Consider the following 22,561-nt stretch of genomic DNA (forward strand, 5'->3'; position numbering starts at 1 on the left):
CCCTTGTGCAATTATGTTAGCACAGCTGAAAACGGGTTTGCTCTTTAGAGAAGCTTTAAAACTGGCCTTCCTTTTGAGCTAGTTGAGTATCTGGAGAATCACATTTGTGGGTTCGATTATACTCTCCAAATGGCCAGAAAAAGAGAACTTTCATGTGAAACTCGACGACAGTCTATTCTTGTTCTTAGAAATTAAGGCTATTCCATGCGAGAAATTGCCAAGAAACTGAACATTTCCTACAATGGTGTGAACTACTCCCTTCAGAGAACAGCACAAACAGGCTCTAACCGGAGTAGAAAGAAAAGTGGGAGGCCCCGGTGCACAACTGTGCAAAAAGACAAGTACATTAGAGTCTCTAGTTTGAAAAATAGACGCCTCACAAGTCCTCAACTGGCAGCTTCATTAAGTGCTGCCCGCAAACCTCCAGTGTCAACGTCTACAGTGAAGAGGTGACTCCGGGATGCTGGCCTTCTAGGCAGAGTGGCAAAGTAAAAGCTATATCTGAGACTGACCAATAAAAGGAAAAGATTAATATGGGCAAAAGAACACAGACATTGGACAGAGAAAGATTGGAAAAAAGTGTTATGGACAGATGAATCGAAGTTTGAGTTGTTTGGATCACACAGAAGAACATTTGTGAGATGCAGAACAAGTGAAAAGATGCTGGAAGAGTGCCTGACGCCATCTGTCAAGCATGGTGGATGTAATGTGATGGTCTGGGGCTGCTTTGGTGCTGGTAAAGTGGGAGATTTGCACAAGGTAAAAGGGATTTTGAATAAGGAAGGCTATCACTCCATTTTGCAACGCCATGCCATACCCTGTGGACAGCGCTTGATTAGAGCCAATTTCCTCCTCCAACAGGACAATGCCCAAAGCACACCTCCAAATTATGCAAGAACTATGTAGGGAAGAAGCAGGCAGCTGGTATTCTGTCTGTAATGGAGTGGCCAGCACAGTCACCAGATCTCAACCCCATTGAGCTGTTGTGGGAGCAGCTTGACCGTATGGTACATAAGAAGTGCCCATCAAGCCAATCCAGCTTGTGGGAGGTACTTCAGGAAGCGTGGGGTGAAATATCTTCAGATTACCTCAACAAATTAACAGTTAGAATGCCAAAGGTCTGCAATGCTGTAATTGCTGCAAAAGGAGCAAGTTTGAAGGACAAAATTATTATTTCAAATAAAAGTAATTATTTCTTACCTTGCCAATGTCTTGACTATATGTATTATTAATTTTGCAGCTCATTTGATAAATAAAATTGAACGGTAGTGTGTGTATGTATATATATGTGTGTGTGTGTGTGTGTATATATATATATATATATATATATATATATATATATATATATATATATATTTGTGAAGCACGGCCGCACTCACATCAGCAAACACTTAAAATGTCCTGGGGTGTCACCCATGGCACCATATATATTAATACACATGCTTAGAAACAGCTGTCAATATCAGTGCAGATTTTGTTTTCCTTTCATCAAATAAGTTTAATAAATTAGATGTTTAATAGAGATCGGTATTCCATTATAAAGACATAAATATGCACAGTTGATTGCAGCTCTTGTACTCTATATTAGTATATAACTACAGGGGCGTAGCTAACATGCGTGCAGGGGGTATGGTATATATTGGGGTCTGTACTGTGGAGTGAACACTGGGCTGATAAATTGGAAAAGGGCCTGCAGTGCTAATGATCCCCCCCGCGAACAGCTACTTAGTCACAGACACACTTCAGTATGATCTGTGCAGGTTGAAAAATTAACAAAGTTTTAAAACAAAATAAAAAAATGCTTGGGGTTGCCCTTTTTCAAATCTGTAACCAGCACCTCTCAGCTTGGGATGGTACTGGAAAATAGGGGGGAAAAACCGTGTGGTTCCCTATTTCTTCTTCCTCCATTAGGGGGTACAGGGACAACTCTGGGTATAGCCTGGAGAGGAGAGTGTGGCCACCAAACGGTTAATGCAATTTACCTACAAGCCCAGGCTCCTCTCCTCTATACCCAGCTACCAGGCACTGGGCCTCAGTTTTAAGTTTGGTGCCGGCATGAGCTGGGCACTAGTTATTATGGGGGCTACTTTAGGTGGTCCTCCAATTGTCTTTATATAATTTATTTATTTAACTTATTTTATTTGTTAGTGGGCAGCGTAAGGCGTCCTATAGGACGCCCCCACTGCCGCTCCAGCACCGGTGTCTGCAGCACTGGTGACTGGGTCAGTGACTTCGGCTGCGGACTCCCACGCTGCAGGAGCCGTAAGCCGCAGCTGGCACCCAATGGGGGATTTCTCCCTCCCCAGTCCTCACAACCCTCCGCCGCCGCCTGCGCCTTCTTCCTCCTGGTCCCCATAGTCCTGCACTGCCTGCCTGTGCCTTCTCCCTCCTGGTCCCCACAGCCCTCCACTGCCTGCCTGTGCCTTCTCCCTCCTGGTCCCCACAGCCCTCCACTGCCTGCCTGTGCCTTCTCCCTCCTGGTCCCCACAGCCCTCCACTGCCTGCCTGTGCCTTCTCCCTCCTGGTCCCCACAGCCCTCCACTGCCTGCCTGTGCTTTCTTCCTCCTGGTCCCCACAGCCCTCTGCTGCCTGCTTGTGCCTTCTCTCTCCCAGTCCCCACAGCTGTCTGCGCCTTCTACCACCCGGTCCCCACAGCCCTCCGCTACCGCCTACGCCTTCTCCCTGCCCATCTGTGCCTTCACCATCCCGGTCGCCAAAGTCCTCCGCTGACCATCTGCGCCTTTTCCCTTCCGAGTCCCCAGAGCCTTCCGCTGCTTGTCTGCGCCTTCTCCCTCCCGAGTCCCTACAGCCTTCTGTTGCCCGCCTGTGCCTTCTCCCTCCCGTTTCCCACAGCCCACCGCTGCCCGCCTGTGCCCTCTACCTCCCGAGTCCCCTCTTGTGCAGAAAATTCTCACACAGGGCGCTACACCTGAGCCGGCCCTGCCTGATCGGTTTTTGGTTGGTTGTAAAACCGATCATTAGTAAATCTGCAGCTGCTATTCTTCTCTATGTGGAAAAATTATCTGATGTCCTAAAGTCAGATTTTTGGTCATTTTGCCGTCAGATTTGACTTTATTAAATGTTCGGTTTGCAAAATCGATTGAAAATTGACCAAAAACACCAAACCAGCCGCTAGTAAATTTACTATAAAGAGCAATTGGACTAGATAATAAAGACTTTGGGCCAAATGTAATAGGGTGAGAGTTTAGAAAATGTGAGAGTTTTTCAGTAAACTCTCACATTGGTCAACTTTTATTTTCAAAATGGGAAAACATCAGGATGAGAGTTTAAATCCTGAGAGTCTTTTGAGTCTAAAAACATGCGAGTTTGCTCTATTACATTGGCCGAGTTTAAAAAGTGTGAGAGTTTTCTGCTAATCTCTCACCATATTACATTTGGCCCATTATCTGTGAACGTTTCATGTGAATCATGCGATTGTACTATGTGCTTCAGTGCTCTTTTTTTTCACCTCTGTGGCAACAGGCAACGTGGATTTCATACATTTGTTCTTCGGCCGCACTGTGGAGAAGCTGGACCTATTCACCACCTAGTGTCTGGATTCATGCTGTCCCAGAACATCTCACATGGGCTTCTGTTGCGCAAGGTGATGCTTATACAACTTTTTTTTATTTGTAGGAGGCTCAAGACTATCACATGAATTACACTGTAATCATCCCGTGTAAGTGCATATCATTATCAGAAATATGATTTTGTAATACCTCTTATCTGTAATATATCATCTTTTCTTACACACTCTCATGTCCCAACAGTACCCTACCCTCATACTGATATTTATTTCTAATAAACTAATAATATTAGAGCGCTTGTAAGTGTCTAGTTGAGAAATAAAACAATGTGTAGAGCAATACCTGTGAAATAAAACTGTTAGTTAGCATGAATGTTTAAATAGCTGCTTTTCTGGATATTTAGCCAGCTGGCGGGAAGGAAGCGCAGCACGAAAGGTAGGCAGCGATAGGGATAACTAGATAGCAGGTAAAACTATCACCTCAGTGCGGCTTATAGCTGGTAGCATTGGAGCCCCAGTCACCCGTGTACGGACAATCTAAATACGCAGAAAAGTGGCTATTTAAACATTCATGCTAACTAATCATATTATTCCACAGGTATTGCGCTACTTCTCAACTAGACACTTACAAGCGCTCTAACTTTATTAGTTTATTGCAGAGGTTCTCAAACTCTGTCCTCAGGACCCCACACAGTTCACATTTTGCAGGTCACCCATCAGGTGCACAGGTGTGCTCATTACTCACTGACACATTTTACAAGTTCCACAGGTGGAGTTAATTATTTCACTTGTGATGCTGTGAGGAGACCTGGAAAACATGCACTGTTTGGGGTCCTGAGGACCGAGTTTGAGAACCTGTGGTTTACTGTATTCATTGAAAGTAGAGCAGCTTATCCCAGAGCCTACAGTAGTGCAGTTTTACACAAAATAAAATAAAATAAAAAATTATTTATTTCTACCTGTACCCTACCTACAGATGTTTTTTTATTCCAATTATAATTCTAATAAAAAATAGTTGAGATAAGTGAATCTGAAAGTTATTTTACTGCAGATGGGTCGATGGGTTTAAATCTGATTTTCTACTATTCACTATATCTAAAAACATATTTTGAACAGAATTCGACTTTTATAATTCTGTGTTTGAAACCACATATCATGCTGCATATGGTGTCCACATAAACAGCAATGTACAATAATCACAGCAGGTTAGTAACTGCAGGAAAAGAATACCAGCATCACATTCTTATAGTCTCCTCTGTGCTGTATTTTACATTGCTATCTGTGTAGACAACATATGTGGCAGCGTATTGGCAGCCAGAGTAAACTCTCATCTGGACGAACCTTAAATCCTTTGCATTCCATTGTGGCTTTTTTGTATTCCTTATTTAGATTGATTACATTTGATAAGCCTAGCTTAGGATATTATGATTAAAAACATTTTTTGGAAGCAAAGATTGATTTGATAGAAATTCAGTCTGAGATAAGAGTATACAGTGTCGGACTGGGACATGAAGGGCCCACCAGGGGAAGGCAGTGGTAGGGGCCCATGTTTAAAGGTTGTGGTTAGCCACCACAGCGGCTTGGCCAACCATTATAGAGGACATAACCTGCAGAAAACATAGATACTACAGTGCATGGTCTGTTCATCCATGTCTCTGTTCTGCCAGGTAGTTAACCCTGTAATAGAGTAACAATGTATAATTTGAGTACACTGTCTGAAACCTGACATTAGAAGAGTAGGTGGGAACCTTAGGCAGTGGGGCCCACCAGGGATTTCCCCTGTAGCCCAGTCCAACCCTGAGAGAATACGTAACCACTTGTCTGGCACAGTCGTATCAGATACGACCACGACATGGTTGTATCTGATAAGACCTGTCAGAAATGCCCAGTGGGCGGCTTGCAGCTTCTGTCCTAGCCCCCCACCGCCTGGCTACAGAAGGCAGCCCTGCGGATCCAACCCCTGATGGCTGCAGAGTTAAAACGGTAGCCCGCCAGCCTCCACAAACCCCTCTCTACTTCCCCACTTTCCCTCACTGCTGCCTAGCTACAGGCAACCCGGCGGCTCCAGGGAGAAAGGAGCATCCGCCGTGCAAATAGAAGCCGTCCACCCCTCCCTGCCCCGCTGCCGCCGCCTAGCTAGACAGCAGCCGCTGGGGAAAATAAGTGACAAGCAGCCCGGCAGAACACACACTAGGCATAGAAAAATGCAGCCGCTATCCTAGCCCCCCGCCGCCTGGCTACAGAAGGCAGCCCCACGGATCCAACACCCGACGGCTGCAGAGTACATGGAGCAGCTGCCGAAGAAAAAAGGTAGCCCTCCAGCCTCCGCAAACCCCTCTCTACCTTCCCACTTTCCCTTCCTGCTGCCTAGCTAAAGGCAACCCGGCGGCTCCAGAGAGAAAGGAGCATCCGCCGGGCAAATAGAAGCCGTCCACCTCTCCCCGCCCCCTGCCGCCGCCGCCGCTAGAGTGAGTCGGCACCAATCCAACGGGGCCGCGTTGACCTTTATGCAGCTGCCAGTGTGTAAGCAGCATACTGTCTCCGGCCACCCCTCCAAGTATGTGTCATCACGACCAGAGCCCTGTCTCTCTCTCATATAAAATATATACATATATATATATATTTCTACACCAGGGTCCATAGGGTATCCACAGGATACCTTGGGGTATAGGTGATGATGTCAGGCATTGGGCACCATAGAGTTAAGTTTTCAGCCTCCCAGGATGCACTATGGTCCCCCTCCTATACCCCGCCCCCGAGCCAAGGCATCTCAGTTTCGTTGGTGCCCGGCTCGGAGTCGGAGCACCTGTTTAGAGGGGGGCTAAGGATAGCCCCTGAAGTTTTCTTCAAGGCAGCTGTGGCTGCCCATCTGGAAGTACAGCATGGACAGTCACTACTGACGTCCATGCTGTCTTCCCTACACCCCCGCTGGTACCAGAACGCCGGTACTGATCCGGGGATTATGGTAAGCATCTGGGGTCACAGCTAGCGGTGACCCCAGATGTTTTGGACCATGGCCGGATTCAAGAGGGCAGCAGGTAAGCAGCAGGGTCCCGCGGTGGGTCCCCGCTGAACACATGGTCCAGAGTCCCCAGGCAGGGGGCTCCCTGGGGACTGGGTGCAGCGTGGAGCCAGGTAACCAACCTGCGCTTCCACTACCCCCCTGGGACAGCGGACCGCAGCTGAGCGGTAGCGTTGCGGTGTCCCAAGGGTTAATTGCATGCCAGGGGAGTGCGCCTTCCCTGTACACAGCCGGCGCCTCCCCCGCTGCACACAGCCCTCTCTGCACCTGCCGATTGGCCCTGTGGCAGCGCTCCTCCCTCAGGCCGGCCCCCTCTCTGCTCCTCGGTGGCCATCTTTGCAGAAGCATGGTGAACGCTGCTGGAAGCTGCTGATCGGTGGTTTCGTGGTCTGGGTCCCCCAGCATACCTCTCCTCCGTTGGAACAGGTCTGTGTATGCAGCGCTGTGTCCTACCAGGCTCTGTGTCTGCGTAGTTGAGGATCAGCGCTGATAGTGCAGGGATTAATTTCTTTGCATTGTATGTGACTTCTGCTAGCGTCTGCTGCGTGTACTTTCACTTTCTACTGTCAGCCATTTCACTGTCCCTGCTCTTCTTCTGCTAAATCCCTTGCGGTGCGGTGTTTGCCGGGTGGTTCTCCCACTATACTAACGAGTATCAGTGAGAGGGGTCACATACTTACCATCATGTCTGAGAGTGAATTTCCTCTCCAGCTTCTGTGTACTACGTGCAAGGTACCTATAGCGGAGGGGGAGGGTAACGCGGAGGGGCAAAGTCGGCAGTGTTTTTTATTGGCGCGACCAATTACTGTCACGGCTCCGGTACAGGAACCGCCCTGGGCTTGTTTCGGCAAAGCGCTTACAACCCTAGTGGGCCAGTTAGCTCCGCAACCTGCGTTCTCACAGATGAGATTGTCCCAGCAGTCAGTGGTGTCGTCACCTATGCAGGGTTTCCCGAGACAACTGATGGTACCCCACAGTCTCCCTATTTCCCCTCCTCAGGTCTCAGGAGCCTGCGTGGGTTAATTCACTGACAAGTTCTGTACAGCATTTGTCGGACGTGTTACAAGGGGAGTCTGTGTTGCGGCCTCACAAGCGGCCGGTGGCGTCTCTGTCCGCTCCTTATGAGGATGACGACGTGACGACCGATGATGGGGAGATTCTGGATCTTTCTGACCAAGAACCTCTCCGTACTAAAGAGTCGGACGCTAAGTCTAAGGTTTATATTCCTGGCCTTATTCGTGCAGTCCGCACAGCTTTAGTTATTGAGGATGATGATCCTCCGGTGTCCAAGTCCAAATATGCCTTTTTCAAGGATATTAAGGGTGACGCCACAGTGTTTCCTCTTTCGGGTCAGTTAGTAGACCATTTAGAGGAGGCGTGAAAACACCCTGGTAAACTGTATCGGCCTCAAAGACGTTTAGCAGTGGCTTACCCGTTTGCGGACAATTATTTTTCTAAGTGGGAATCCCCTCAGGTGGATTCTCATGTGACACACCTAGTCCGAAGTGCCACATTGCCAATGCCCTCCATGTCCTCCTTGAAGGATGCTACGGATCTGCCTAAAGTCCATTAATTCCCTCGCGGGGGGGGGGGCATCCAGACCGGCTATGGCCATATGTTGGGTAGCCAGAACTATGGAGCGCTGGGGCTGATAGTTTGGAGGCATCTTTGGATTCCGACTGTTCGGCTGAACAGGCTGAGTTGGTAGGCAATCTCCGGGATTCGGCCACTTACATCAATGAAGCGGCCTTGGATATTAGTACCCTCACATCTCTGATTTCTCCGGCAGCTGTTGCTGCTCGTCGCACCTTATGGTTGCGATCCTGGAAGGCGGACGCTGATTCCAAAAAGGGATTGGAAGCTTTGCCCTTTAATGGAGAAGTCCTCTTTGGTCCGGATCTGGACAAAATTGTGGCCACGTTGGCGGCAGCCAAGTCTGCATGTCTCCTGTCTGCTGCGGCCCCTTCCAGTTCGGGTACATCGTCCTTTCGGCCTTATAGGGCCCAGGGTAGGCCTAAAGCACAGTCCTTTCCCTGACAGGCTGGCCCCAAGAAATCGGCCAAGCCCAGGAAACAGGCCTGTACCAGACGTCTTCACCATGGTCTTCCCTTAGACCAGAACAAAGCCATGGAACTGCGGAAGGTTTTGCACACTATGCTCCAGGCTGGAGTTATAGTGCCTGTTCCATTCTCCCAGAGGGGCCAGGGTTTCTATTCCAATCTATTTTTGGTGCAGAAACCCAATGGGTCGTACCGTCCGATTCTCAACCTTAAGGCCCTCAACAAGTCCTTGCGGGTGCCGCGGTTTCGGATGGAGACCCTACGGTCCATCATTCTGGCGCTGGAACCTGGGGATTACATGGTGTCGTTGGACATACAGGACGCTTACCTGCATGTCCCTATTCTTTTGCGTCACCAACAGTTCCTCAGGTTTGCAATCCGCAACGATCACTTTCAGTTCCGGGCGTTACCTTTTGGCCTGGTGACAGCACCACGTGTGTTCACCAAGATTATGGCGGTCATGGCGGTGTTCCTGCGGCTGGAGGGAGTCCGCATGTTGCTGTACCTAGACGACCTTTTGTTGGTAGCAGAGTCTCCAGAGCTCCGTCTACGCCACTTGGATCTGACGATTGCAGTACTGCAACGGCACGGCTGGTTGATAAACTGGCAAAAGTCCCCCCTGATCCCGTCTCAGAGGATTCTGCACCTCGGAGCCTTATTGGACTCCAGTTATCAGAGGATCTTTGTGACGGGGGAAAAGATCTCTGCCTTGCAGTTGAGGGTGCGCAGTTGTCTGCAGAGTCGCTGTGTGTCTCTACACTTGGCGATGAGGTTACTGGGCTCCATGGTGTCAGTATTCGACATGGTGGAATATGCCCAGTTTCACTCCAGACCTCTGCAGCACTTGATCCTGTCCAAATGGAATGGACTGCCTTAGAGTCTAAAATCCCAGACGATGGTGCTCACTCCGGAGGTTCGCCTGTCCCTTGCCTGGTGGTTGCAGACGACCCATCTCAACAAGGGTCGTTCGTTTTGGGTGGTGAACTGGGTCCTATTGACAACGGACGCCAGCCTTCGTGGCTGGGGAGCGGTCATGGGTCCACACTTGTTCCAGGGCAGATGGACTCAGACGGAAAAGGAGCTTCCAATAAACATCTTGGAACTCCGCGCCGTTTTCAGTGCTCTCCAGCAGGCACATCGGGTTCTCCAAGGTCACCCCGTGCAAGTCCAGTCGGACAATGCCACCACCGTGGCTTACATAAATCAGCAAGGAGGAACCCGAATTCGGGCGACACTCGTAGAGGTGTCCCGAATCCTGGTCTGGGCGGAGCGCAATCTCCCGGCCATATCAGCAGTATTCATCCCGGGAGTCCTCAACTGGGAGGCGGACTTTCTCAGTCGCCAGGACGTTCATCTGGGGGAGTGGTCCCTGCACTAGGACGTCTTTCAACTTCTAGTGAACAGGTGGGGTCTTCCAGAGATCGACCTCATGGCGTCACGGCACAACAACAAGTTGCCGGTGTACGGGTCTCGCACAAGAGACGAAAAGGCATCTCTGGTGGATGCTCTGTCCGTCCAGTGGACGTTCCAGTTTGCTTATTTCTTTCCTCCGTTTTCCCTTCCACTGGTAATCCGGAAATTCGAACAGGAAGGAGGGACGCTCCTGTTGATAGCTCCCGCGTGGCCCAGGCGGCACTGGTTCTCAGACCTTCAGGGTCTGTCCGTGGGTTGCCGCTACGACCAGACCTACTGTCACAGGGTCCTTGTCTTCACCCGGACCTGACTCGGCTGTCTTTGACGGCGTGGCTGTTGAGACGGCCATGTTAAGGTCCAGGGGGTTTTCCAGCTCTGTAGTACGAACTATGCTAAGAGCTCGGAAGCCATCTTCTGCAAGAATATACCATCGTGTGTGGCATACGTTCTTCCAGTGGTGTCGGCCGAGAGGTTATGCACCTCGGGAGTTCCGTCTGTCTAGAGTGTTAGCTTTCCTACAGGCGGGACTAGACCATGGGCTTCGCCTTGCTTCTTTGTAGGTGCAGGTGTCTGCCCTGTCTGTCTGGTTCCATCGTAGGATTGCTACAATCCCTGATGTGCGCACCTTTATGCAAGGTGTTCTTCGAATTCAGCCGCCATTTGTTTCACCAGTGGCGCCTTGGGATTTAGCTGTGGTCCTGAGGGCTCTCCAGGGACCGCCGTTTGAACCACTGGGCTCAGTGGACCTTAAATGGCTGACAGCTAAAACAATTTTCCTTCTGGCCACCCCTACGGCCAGACGTGTTTCTGACTTAGGGGCTTTATCCTGTAGACCCCCTTTCCTGATTTTTCATGGGAACAGGGCAGTGCTGCGCACTCGTCCTGAATTTCTTCCCAAAGTTGTTTCACGTTTTTATATCAACGAGGAAATCGTTGTGCCGGCTTTTAACTCACCTGACCTTTCAGTGGGTGAGGCCACTTTGGACGTTGTGCGGGCCTTAAGGATTTATGTTGACCGCACTTCTTCGTTTAGGAAGTCGGACGCCTTGTTTGTCCTCTATGGCTTCCGTAAAAAGGGTTGGCCTGCTTCAAAGCAAACTTTGGCAGGTTGGATTCGTATGGCAATTTCAGAAGCTTATCTTCATGAAGGCCTTCCGGTTCCATCCTCTGTGAGGGCTTATTCCACTAGGTCTGTGGGTCCTTCGTGGGCAGCTCGACGTGGTGCCTCTGCAGTCCAGATCTGCAAGGCGGCCACGTGGTCCTCTGTCCATACCTTTGTGAGGTATTACGCATTTGACACCTTTGCCTCTCAGGATGCTTCCTTCGGGCGGCGGATTCTCCTTTCAGCACAAGAGCGTCCCCACCCTTGAAGGATACTGCCTTGGGACATCCGCAAGGTATCCTGTGGATACCCTATGGACCCTGATGTAGAAAATATGAGATATGGTAAGAACTTACCTTTGTTATCTCTATTTCGACGAAATCCATAGGGTTCCACAGGACTCCCGCCCTGTCGCACCTGTGCTGCAGATGGGCTTTACTCTGGTCACCAGTTTTTCCGTCTCCCTCTGGTGAGAATGTGATTCTTGTGTGTGTCCAGATCTTTTTTCTCTCTCTTCCTTCTCCTCCTCCGGCCTATGGCTTGGTACGTAACTGAGATGCCTTGGCTCGTGGGCGGGGTATAGGAGGGGGCCCTAGTGCATCTTGTGAGGCTGAAAACTTAACTCTATGGTGCCGGATGGCTGACGTCATCACCTATACCCCAAGGTATCCTGTTGAAACCTATGGACTTCGTAGAAATAGAGATAACAAAGGTAACTTCTTACCATTTCTCATATTATATACAGTCAGGTGCATAAATATTGGGACATTGACAGAATTTTCATATTTTGGCCTCTATTCACCACCACAATGGCTTTGAAATGAAACAAACAAGATGTGCTTTAACTGAAGACATTTGCAGTAGATGCTTGGCAGAGCATCACCAGGGATGAAACCCAGCGTCTGGTGATGTCTATGCGTTCCAGACTTCAGGCTGTAATTGCCTGCAAAGGATTTGCAACAAAGTATTAACAAGTGAAATTTAGATCTAGGATTGTTTAGTTTGTCCCATTACTTTTGGCCCCTTAAAAAGTGGGAGGCACATATAGAAACCGTTGTAATTCCTACACCGTTCACCTGATTTGGATGTAATTACCCTCAAATTAAATCTGAAAGTCTGCAGTTAAAGCATGTTTCATTTCAAAGCCATTGTGGTGGTGAATAGAGGCCAAAATATGAAAATTCTGTCAATGTCCCAATATTTATGGACCTGACTATACAATAAAATATGCTATTTATATGGTATACTGTGTTTAAACTTTTTTTTTTTTTTTCTTTAAATCGTGTTGGATTCGTTTTAAAATGATGTTCTTGACCTAATTCAATCATAAAAAACCCGACAATTTCAGAACGGTTTTTGGAAAAAAAAATTGTCAGTTAAGTGGTTAAAGGAATATTTTTTTTTAAATTGTGTGTCAAAATGTATAATTATCTGGCACCTCCTAGATTGATACTTATGCTGGGTACATATTGGCTGATATATTGTTAGTACAGCCCATCGAAGAGTGTGTACACCCTATATAGCTGTGAACGACATCCAGAGCCGTAACTAGACTTTTTGGTGCCTTGTGCCAGAAAGAGCATTGGCACCCCCAATTTTTTATATAGGGAGATAACACACCCGAAAAAGAGCCATGTACTCATGGGGAAGGGTCAAGGAAGAGATGGGGAGGCCAGGAGATGCTGGGGATATAATAAGAGGAAGCTACAAGTGAGAATGATAATAAACAAAAAATGTACATGCCTGAACAGCGCCCCCTGCCCTGCAGTGCCCTGTGCCATGGCACAGGTCGCACTACCCTAGTTATGGCCCTGACAATATAATTCACAGATATATTGTGTGGGCCGTGCAGCACGGCACATCTACCTGTGTGCACAGACGACAAACTGACTCATGTGCTGGCTGTGGGAACTGCAGACAAAGACGTCTCTAGTGGTTCCTATGGTCGGTCGGTCTGTCGGTAAGTGTGTATGCGCAACTGCACACACACCAAATTGGTCTGTCAGCCATACAACTGATTTGTCGGCCAAGCGTGTACCTGTTACACTGCTGCTTATTTATTTATAAAGTAGTTTTCCATAAAGACATACAATGAGAATCAACCATAGGTATTGTGATATTACACAACGTAAAAAGTTAAATAGAGCATACTGTAGTGTAATATGGTCAAATATCATATAATCCTCAGTCAATTTCCCTCTGAGTTTGCTTTACTAATAAAAACCTTTCAAGTAGGCCAATAGTATAAAATACACAAAATGGAACCACTCCAATAGGAGGCATTACTAGTCACATAATAAATTAAGTTTATAATATACCAGCAGAAAAATGAATTTGAGGTGTGAATTCAAAGTTGTCCTTCTACTGTAATCCACTTCTTACTTTCTTTCTTATTCCTCTCACGTAGAAATGAAAAGAGAGAAAGTCCAATGTGTAGTACGTAGATTATTAATTACAAAAGTTCCACTCCTGAATGAAATCATGCAGGAAAATGGAGGCCACGGTCAGGGGCGTATCTACCCATTGGCCAGGATGGCACTTGCCAGGGGCGCCAGCCAAAGGGAGGGCGCCGTCCGGCAGTGCCACCAGCAGCCAATGGGTGGACTACCCCAGGGGCTTGAACTAGTCCCCCGGGTCCCAAGTGTAGGGCAGACCTCAGTGAGAGCGGTCTGCCCTACACAGTTACAAACACAGCCGCCAGCTGTTTGTTATAGCAGCCAGCCAATGAGAGTCAGACAGACTCTCATTGGCTGCTGCATCGTCCACGGAGGGAGCCGGCTGGAGCTCACTCATGAGCTCTGTCTTCCGGCTCCCTACGCAGCGGGTGATGGGAGAGACGTCATGACGTCTCTCCCATCCCATAGTGCAGGGCGAGAGCGGGCCCAGAGGAGTGGACAGTGGCGGTCATCGGCAGGAGCGGGGATCAGGTAAGTTGCTATTTTTTTCTGGCACAGCACGGGGGGGGGGGGGGGGAGTGTGGCTACTAGAGGGCATTGTATAGGGAGTGGCCACTACTGGAGGCACGTTATAGGGGGATGGATGCTTCTGGGGACACGATATTGTGGGGCCGCTACTGGGGGCACGTTGGGGGGTGGCCGCTACTACTGGGGGCACTGTATAGGGTGGACTACTACTGGGGGGTGGACTACTACTGGGGGCACTGTATAGGGTGGACTACTACTGGGGGCACTGCATAGAGAGGACTACTACTGGGGGTACTACATAGGGTGGACTACTACTGGGGGCACTGCATAGAGGGGACTACTACTGGGGGCACTGTATAGGGTGGACTACTACTGGGGGGTGGACTACTACTGGGGGCACTGCATAGAGAGGACTACTACTGGGGGCACTGCATAGGGTGGACTATTACTGGGTGCACTGCATAAAGGGGACTACTACTGGGGGCACTCCATAGGGTGGACTACTACTGGGGGCACTGCATAGTGTAGACTACTACTGGGGGCACTGCATAGAAAGGACTACTACTGGGGCACTGCATAGGGTGGACTATTACTGGGTGCACTGCATAGAGGGGACTACTACTGGGGGCACTGCATAGGATGGACTACTACTGGGGGCACTGCATAGGGTGGACTACTGCTGGGGGCACTGCGTAGGCTGGACTACTACTGGGGGCACTGCATAGAGGGGACTACTACTGGGGGCACTGCATAGGGGGTGACTACTACTGGGGGCACTTCCTGAAATTATAGGGGAGGGGGCACCCGTCCATTACCTTGCCAGCGGAGCTCGGAATCCTAGATACACCCCTGGCTAAGGTTTATGATAATCCCGTCAATCACACATGGTATAAGAGAACTTGGCGTACCCCATTCACACTGGAGAACGGTGAATAAAGCCCATAATGGTTCCTTGTATCCTAGAACTCGTGTCTATTTATTGATGGAGTTTGAACACAATGGGACAAAGGAGACACAAGTAATTTCTTATCGTTGCTATTCATGGCAGTAAGAAATTTGATACCACCCGAGTGTTGCACAACTCACACTAAGGGACAAGGGCTCTGAAAGGAGCCGATCCCTGCGACCCCCACAGAGCTATTGCGCATTGCCGGGGAGGGTTCTGGAGAAACTTTCTTCTGGTAAGTTGTGCTAAATGCAGCCCTTATTGTACAGCAGCTAACGCCATCTTAAGATCCGTTAGCTGCCGGACCAAACTGACAGTTGTGCAGCCCCCAAAGAATCCTATGGGGGCTGCGGCTACTATTGGAATTGGAGGGGTCACGACAGTTATAGATATATCTGCTGTGTTCCCTCCATGGTACATTAGGTGATACTTAATATTTGTCGGTATCACAAAACTGGTGTTTTCGGGGCACATACTGCAAATATTGAATGATAAATAGGCCCCTAAGAGCTCCGTGCTTGACATGTTAAGCTTTAAACAGCAGGGTCTATTTAGCATGGTTGTTGTTTGGATCGCTGGAGACTGTATGTGTTAGCTGAAGAAGCTTTGTCTGGGGCAGGGTAGTTATAGAAAATAGGAGTAGTTCTAATGAAGTTGAGAAGTGAATCAGGTTGACAGTACAGGAGCAATACTGTGAGTGTGGATTTAGGTGCTGGAGGACATTAAGGTGAGGCAGCAGGACTGGCAGAAGCTCCAGGGCACCCCTTCCCACTCGGAAGTGTGAAAACCCCACCCCATCCCCTTCGAGCATTCAACCCCCACCTGTGCTGTTTCTTACTTTGGCAGACAGCAGATGAGGATGGAATGCTCAGCTCCTGAGGCTGGGAGTGTTGCGTATGGCTGTAAATGACAATGTTAAAGTCACCTAGTATAAGATTAGGTAAGGGTACCCCTTTTAAGCCTAATTAGTCTGAGGCTGGATAATCACAGTAATTGATTTTATTGAGTTAAATTTATCACTAAAAACCTGATGAAGGTGTTAGACACACTTGGAGATACAGTACATCGTAATGGGGTAGCTGGTTGATTAAGCTGTCCACCTTTGACCATCTTATTATATAGAAAATTATGGAATGGGTGAAAAAGTGCAGCCTCCTCACTTTGGGAACTGTTGAGTTAAAAGAGAAAAATATTGGATATACACAAATCTATATATAAATAGGACACACTCTGAATAGAAATTTAATATAATATATAATTTGAAAGATCTCCAGTTTGACCTTTAATTACAAAGAAATTAACCTCTGTGCCAGTTCCTAGAAACCTTGTCAGGTATGCACCCTGTGCCTCCATGATAGTAACAGGGAGCAGGAGAATGGTTCATTTGATTGCATTTAGATGCTTTGCAATTTTCTTGCCACTCTACAGTGTAACCACCAAACAAAACTTTCTCCCACTTTCATTATAAGTTTTCTACAAAAATTCTGAGTTTATCCCCTTTTAGGGTTTAAATGTATGAGGGCTCATAACATGTCCTTACTACATTGCTCAGCATGCTCTTCTTTGCCAAAGTACAGCATAGAGGGGTCTATTTACTAAGCCTTAGATGGAGATAAAGTGAACAGAGATAAGGCACCAGCCTATCAGCTCCTAACTGTCATGTCACAGGCTGTGTTTGAAAAATGACAGTTAGGAGCTGGTTGGCTGGTACCTTATCTCCGTTCACTTTATCTCCATCCAAGGCTTACTAACTAGACCTGATAGACACAGAATGAGTCCCACTACAAGTGCATTGCCTGAAGACCATTGGTTCTGAGATGGCCCTGCACCCACTCTTATCTGATGATAATAATCTTGGTCAGCAAAAGGAAATCTTGTTTCTGTACTGTCCCATAATATTGGGGGCACTGGGGTACCTGCTGTGTATTGTGCAGGGAACACCTTCACTGAAACCAACTCCTCCCTGTGCCCATGCACACTTATGCTTTGCTACACCATCTTGCTCTGCAGACGTGAAAATCTAGGCACATTAATCAAAGCTGATTTGCACGACAAAGCAGATGTTTCCCTTTTTTTTAACTAAATGTTTATTGAAAAGGTTTTACAGTATTACAGTTTTACAAATAACAAGGCAAAGCAAGGAAGAGGCAGGGCAGCCCCAGAACATATGCAGTAAACTTCCTACTATCTCACCACAGTACCTTCTGTAAAGGTGTTACCATATAACGGCAGTACCTCTGCAATGTATTGTTACATGTGAAGTGTGCTATTTGTTAGATTGTATTCCCAATTGCCTCATTACCGTCCCTTCCGTTATCTCACACCTTGTTTCTTCTCTTTCATTGGCTGCAGGCCCCAGTTTTGCAGTATCTGTATTATCTGGCACAGATTGGCATCGCCATGTCTCCATTAAGTAATAACAGTCTGTTCCTGAGCTATCACCGGAATCCGCTCCCTGATTTCCTGTCACGTGGCCTTATGGTGTCACTTTCCACAGATGACCCGCTACAATTTCATTTCACAAAGGTATTATGAGTAGGCCCACAGGGGTGAAGGGGATAAAAAGGCTTTTTGTGCTGCTCAATGCTTGAGGTTTGTAGGTTGATGCACATGTCTTATAACTTGTAATCAATTTTACAGGAGCCTCTAATGGAAGAATACAGCATTGCAACCCAAGTATGGAAACTGAGCTCCTGTGACATGTGTGAGCTTGCAAGAAACAGTGTTTTAATGAGCGGCTTTCCTCACAAGGTGACACAGACACAACTACTACTCACTATGAATAGAATGTACCCTCAGAATGTACCAACGCAAGAACAAGTTGATTATTTTTTCTCCTTCATTTAACACAACATAGGGGCAAATTCAGAGTTGCTCTCAACTTAGCAACACGTTTCGTGCATGGAACTAAATAAGGATATTCGCCCATATGTTGAGTTGAATACATTTATGCTACTGCACTGCTTCTAGACATATGCATACTGTAGTTTCCTAATTATCATCATTGTTCTAAATGAAGATCAGTGAATCTGGGCATTCTACATAATGATAGCATCAGCCATTGAGCAAAGCCAAAACCTCCCTATATTGTGCGGTGGTGCAAAGTATATGTACAGTGTAAAAGGCTATGTATTTTAATTCCAGTGCTGAGGTGGTGTAAACTACTATTTTACATTTGGTAGCTTTTGGGCTTCCTAAGCATAAAAGATTTGCATTTCTTAAGTAGAGTGCAAATAAAACAATGTATTTAATCTTAGAAAATCCATGAATAAATCAATTTCCCCTTATTAAACTACTATTTCATGAGTAGTTCTATGGGAAAAAATAAGGAACTCTCACTGTAAAAAAACAAAATGGTGAAGTAGGCAGTATATAATTATTGTGTATATAGCCGGTGTGTGTCATATTCACACTCAGATGCACTGTATGTAATTCCTGATCAAGAATTTACTCTTACATTTCCCGTGTGGCAGGTGAAGAGCTACTGGCTTGGTCCTAATTATGTGCGTGACGGTCCAGAGGCGAATGATATCCGCAGAACCAATGTGCCTGACATCCGGGTTAGGTATCGACATGAGACGCTGTGTGAGGAGCTGATGCTAATCATACAGGCTCTGCAGAGTGAGGAGCTGGAGACCATCCCAGAGGAAATCCTGTCTATGGGTGGTGGACTGGGCAAGAACACAGAAGAAGATGTCTAAAGTATGGGAGAAAAGAAAACGGGACCCTGACTAAAGAGAGAACTGTATATGGGGAGAGGAGTCAGGGTTGTGTATGACCAAATGCATGGGGTTCACTATATGTGGATGATCAAAGAGTATTTGGGGGAGGATGGAGACCTTGAGAATTTGGAACATGACTAAAAGGACTGGTAGAACCATACGTGTATGAGGAGAGGGAGCTGTAAGAATATTAGATGGAATTACATAACTAGGCAGGAAGGTAAAGACAGATGCACAAAATAATAGTAACATTTAAGGCACAGGTACCGAGAGATGGCTGAATGAGCATCATGGCAATCCATCTGCAGTAAATGCTCGTTCTCAGCATAAAATCATAATGGAGGTCATTTACATGTGCACAACAAGTCATAGAGGAGGAAACCTTCAGAGACGCCCTGTGCAAAAGTGTCATCACCACATAAACTACAATACCATCATTTTCAACACTTATTTAAAGTAATGCTAGACAGGTCGATTTTAATCGATTAAAAAATTATCTAAATCGAGCAACATCGATGTTGTGTTTCAGAAGCTAAATTACACATTAACAATACTAAAAAGTATATATCAAAAAATCGTCTGATTTAAAAAAAAAAAAAAAAGTGTGATTTAGCCCCTGAAATACAACATCAATTTAGATAGATTTTTAATAGGTTAAAATCAACCTTTAGTAAATTTACTCCTTACCTTCATTTATGGCATACATTAATCATATCAGCAAATCCATATGTATGAAGCTTTTTAATACATTGCTTGGAGTGAACCTACCAATGTGCTTCTACCCCAAATTGCAAAATAGATGTCTCATTAAGATCTAGCACAAGACCCAAAGTCTGACTGCCCTGAGCTGGTGCCTAATAGAAGTAATTTTGCAATGGGGAAATGGCCATGCACCTCTCAGGACTGTGAGGACCTGCCCTAAAGATGCACCCTCTTCACCCCTTTATTTAATTTCAATAACACTATAGCTCAGCAAAAATAAATCTCTGCAAAACTAGATGCACCTGTCAGCCTCCTCCATAACTTGCTGCACATCTTGCTCTATAACCCCATGCACCTGGATGGAAATCTAGGCATACTTGCACAAGTGAAGGACAGCGTCGGTGCTGGTTCTGTGCTTTACAGCAGATGTTTTGCACTTTGTAAATGACCTCCAATTATTAACTTAAATACAGTAAGGACCTTGTGACAGAGAAGACTGAAATAAAGCTGATGGTACTTTGCACAATGGAGTAAAACGTACAAAAATACTAGTCACATGAAGTGAAGGGATGTAGAAAATAGTTCTCCATAGGGAAAAGTGCATGACAAAAGAAATGCTGTTTGTGAAAGAGATATACTGACAGATGTGGAGGGGTCTATCTTTGCATGTTTAGGGTATGTAAAGCAAGAAGTGTTCATGTGTAACTGCAAAATGATAGATAATGAGTATGGTTCACACAGCTTGTCCACAGTGAATTGCCATATACACTTTATAAACTGTATGCCCACTAGCCACTTTATATTAAAGATATATTTTCTTATAGCAAAGAGAGCAAGTAGAAAGTGGGAATAGTCGTATTAATAACCAGCAACACTCAAGAAGTGTGTTGGCACCATCTAGTAGCATTGGGCTGTCACTGATTTTGTTAGAGCTATTAGTAAAAGTTTTTCACTGTTTTATGACACATTGCTCTAGTTTTTTATTATCTGACAACCTGTCACTGAGCCAGTGAAAAGGAATTTATATAAAAAAAAAAAATAGTATGAAAATGACTGACAAGAGGTGGACTATATCGCATTTTAATCTGTACATATCTCAGGACTATAGTTTTTTCGTGTTATTTCATTTATGTGACCAACACACCAGCAATTTTTTTATTTCTTGTGTACCATCAACATATTCACTCTTTTATTAAAAGTTTGCTGTACATGTGTTTTAGATGCACAATGTTAGGTTGTTATATTTGGAATAGGAATTACTGGACAATAATATCATTATCTGATAGCTATATTTAAAAATCCAGGAACAGACACAGCTGGTTATATTGTTTGTACGTTTGTGATGTGTCACTGTGGATATATACTCGTGTTTGCTGCATGCTGATTATTAATGTCTGTGTATCTGCATTATATCTTCAACCACAGTTCTGTCATTCTCTTACAAAGGCTACCACATGTATGTATTCAGATCTTGCATGGCAATTAAAGATGTGTTTCAGTGAGTTTATGTGTATACTTTTAACAATACTACTACTACTACCACTACTTTTAACTACATGTTTCTGGTGACCAACTTTGGCCATGATATCTGGCCATTTGGCATGACTAATGAACACTAGAGGGCAAATTCATTAAGTGGCTGGTTTGTTGATGGACATCGCCAATGGTTTGGAGGGGGGGGGGGTTTAATATACAGTATTTACTAATCATCGGTTTAGACTGTGTTTTGAAAACATTCATCGATTTCAATCAGTTTCTAAACCCCTATCCCACAGTAAATCTGCTGTGGTTTGCAGGCACTGCACACATACAGATGTGTCCTCTTACGTTGTTGCCCAAGATGCGCCATACACGCTTCTAAGTCGCAGCATGAAAATAGCTCGGTGAGACACATTGAGATTTGACAGTATCCATAGCATGCAATACGCAGGTTCACCGCTGGGTGGCCAGTGCTCCACTTATTAAAACTACAGTGCTGAATAATAGAGCAGTGGATGGATATGGCACAACGGAATACAATAGTACAGTAAGCCCAGACAGATGTGCCAATCATGTACAGTACTGAACAGTGTAAACAGTGTCTTTAATACATTACACAGTACTGTAGTAATACTGCACGGCGGGCTAATTCATGAAAGACTGCTCGTCCAATTACCTGTGCTATGCACATTGTTCTGCAAGCGCCTTGCGGCACTTTTGGCAATGATGTGCCATCACACACTGATGGCATGCCTTAGAAATGAGCAGTAGTGTTTGAAGGGAGCTGTATGAAATCATCACTGAACTACAAATCTCAGCCCAGAAAGAGATCTATTTAGATTACACACTGACTGTGCGTCTTCTGCAACAAACCTGCGGCAATTACCGCAGTGCTGTGCAGCGCTCACCCAGTGATGACATGCCTTAGAAATTAGTAGTGGGGTTTGAGCAGTGGTGTATAAAACCATAACTCAACTACAAGTCTCAGCCCAGAAAGAGGTGTCTGGATTACAAACTGTGTGTCTTCTGCAGCACACTTGCGGCAATTTCGGCAGTGCTGTACTGCTAGGAGCTTGTAGAACATGACGCTAATCAGTACACATAACTAAGTGGCACTAGCCAGTGGTGTGTAGCACTCACTCAGTAATAGCATGAACTACAAGTCTCAGTCCAGAAAGAGGTGTATTTGTATTACACACTGCGTCTTCTACAGCAAACTTGCTGCAATTTCGGCAGTGCTGTGCGGCGCTCACACAGTGATGGCATGCCTTAGAAATTAGTAGTGTGGTTTGAGCAGCAGTGCCACGGTCTAGGTTTTAAGTAGATCTGGCTCGGGACCCTTAGGAATCGCAGATGTGCATAGGAAACGAGGTGGCATGATAATACTGTGGCTCATGGGTATGAACAGGAGCTTATGTACACTAGTGTCAGTGTAGGGACCACAGACCTGTGATCAGTATGGATACTGGACTGGAACTGGAGTGAACAGACCGGGTCCACTGGGTAACCCCTCGTCTAGTAACCCGTGAAGTCCAGTAAGACCAGAGATATTCTCCAGGAACAAGGGTGGCCTCCAGAACTCGGAACAGTATAGTAATGGTAGATAGGAACTCAACTCAAGCCAAGAATCAGAGTCTTATGTAGTCAGAGTACAACTTGTGGAAG

At 46.4% G+C, this 22,561-nt stretch overlaps 1 protein-coding gene across 6 annotated transcripts in view; it reads left to right on the top strand.

Moving 5' to 3' along the window:
• The window catches only part of AMPD2 (adenosine monophosphate deaminase 2), a 224,639-nt gene that overhangs the window by 109,371 nt on the left and 92,707 nt on the right, over nucleotides 1–22,561 (top strand). For 3 of the 6 annotated variants that reach the window (XM_088456453.1, XM_088456457.1, XM_088456458.1), the window contains 4 exons: nucleotides 3,484–3,604; nucleotides 17,346–17,519; nucleotides 17,634–17,744; nucleotides 18,467–20,919. In XM_088456453.1, coding sequence (XP_088312579.1) covers nucleotides 3,484–3,604; nucleotides 17,346–17,519; nucleotides 17,634–17,744; nucleotides 18,467–18,694 — 634 coding nt within the window. In that variant the 3' untranslated portion in view covers nucleotides 18,695–20,919. Of the gene's footprint in view, nucleotides 1–3,483; nucleotides 3,605–17,345; nucleotides 17,520–17,633; nucleotides 17,745–18,466; nucleotides 20,920–22,561 lie in introns of those variants that run through there. The other 3 variants (XM_088456455.1, XM_088456454.1, XM_088456456.1) reach the window with 2 other exon arrangements.

The sequence above is a fragment of the Taudactylus pleione genome, unplaced genomic scaffold (genome assembly GCF_031769625.1).
Source record: "Taudactylus pleione unplaced genomic scaffold, aTauple2 ptg000706l, whole genome shotgun sequence".
Lineage (NCBI taxonomy): Eukaryota > Metazoa > Chordata > Amphibia > Anura > Myobatrachidae > Taudactylus > Taudactylus pleione.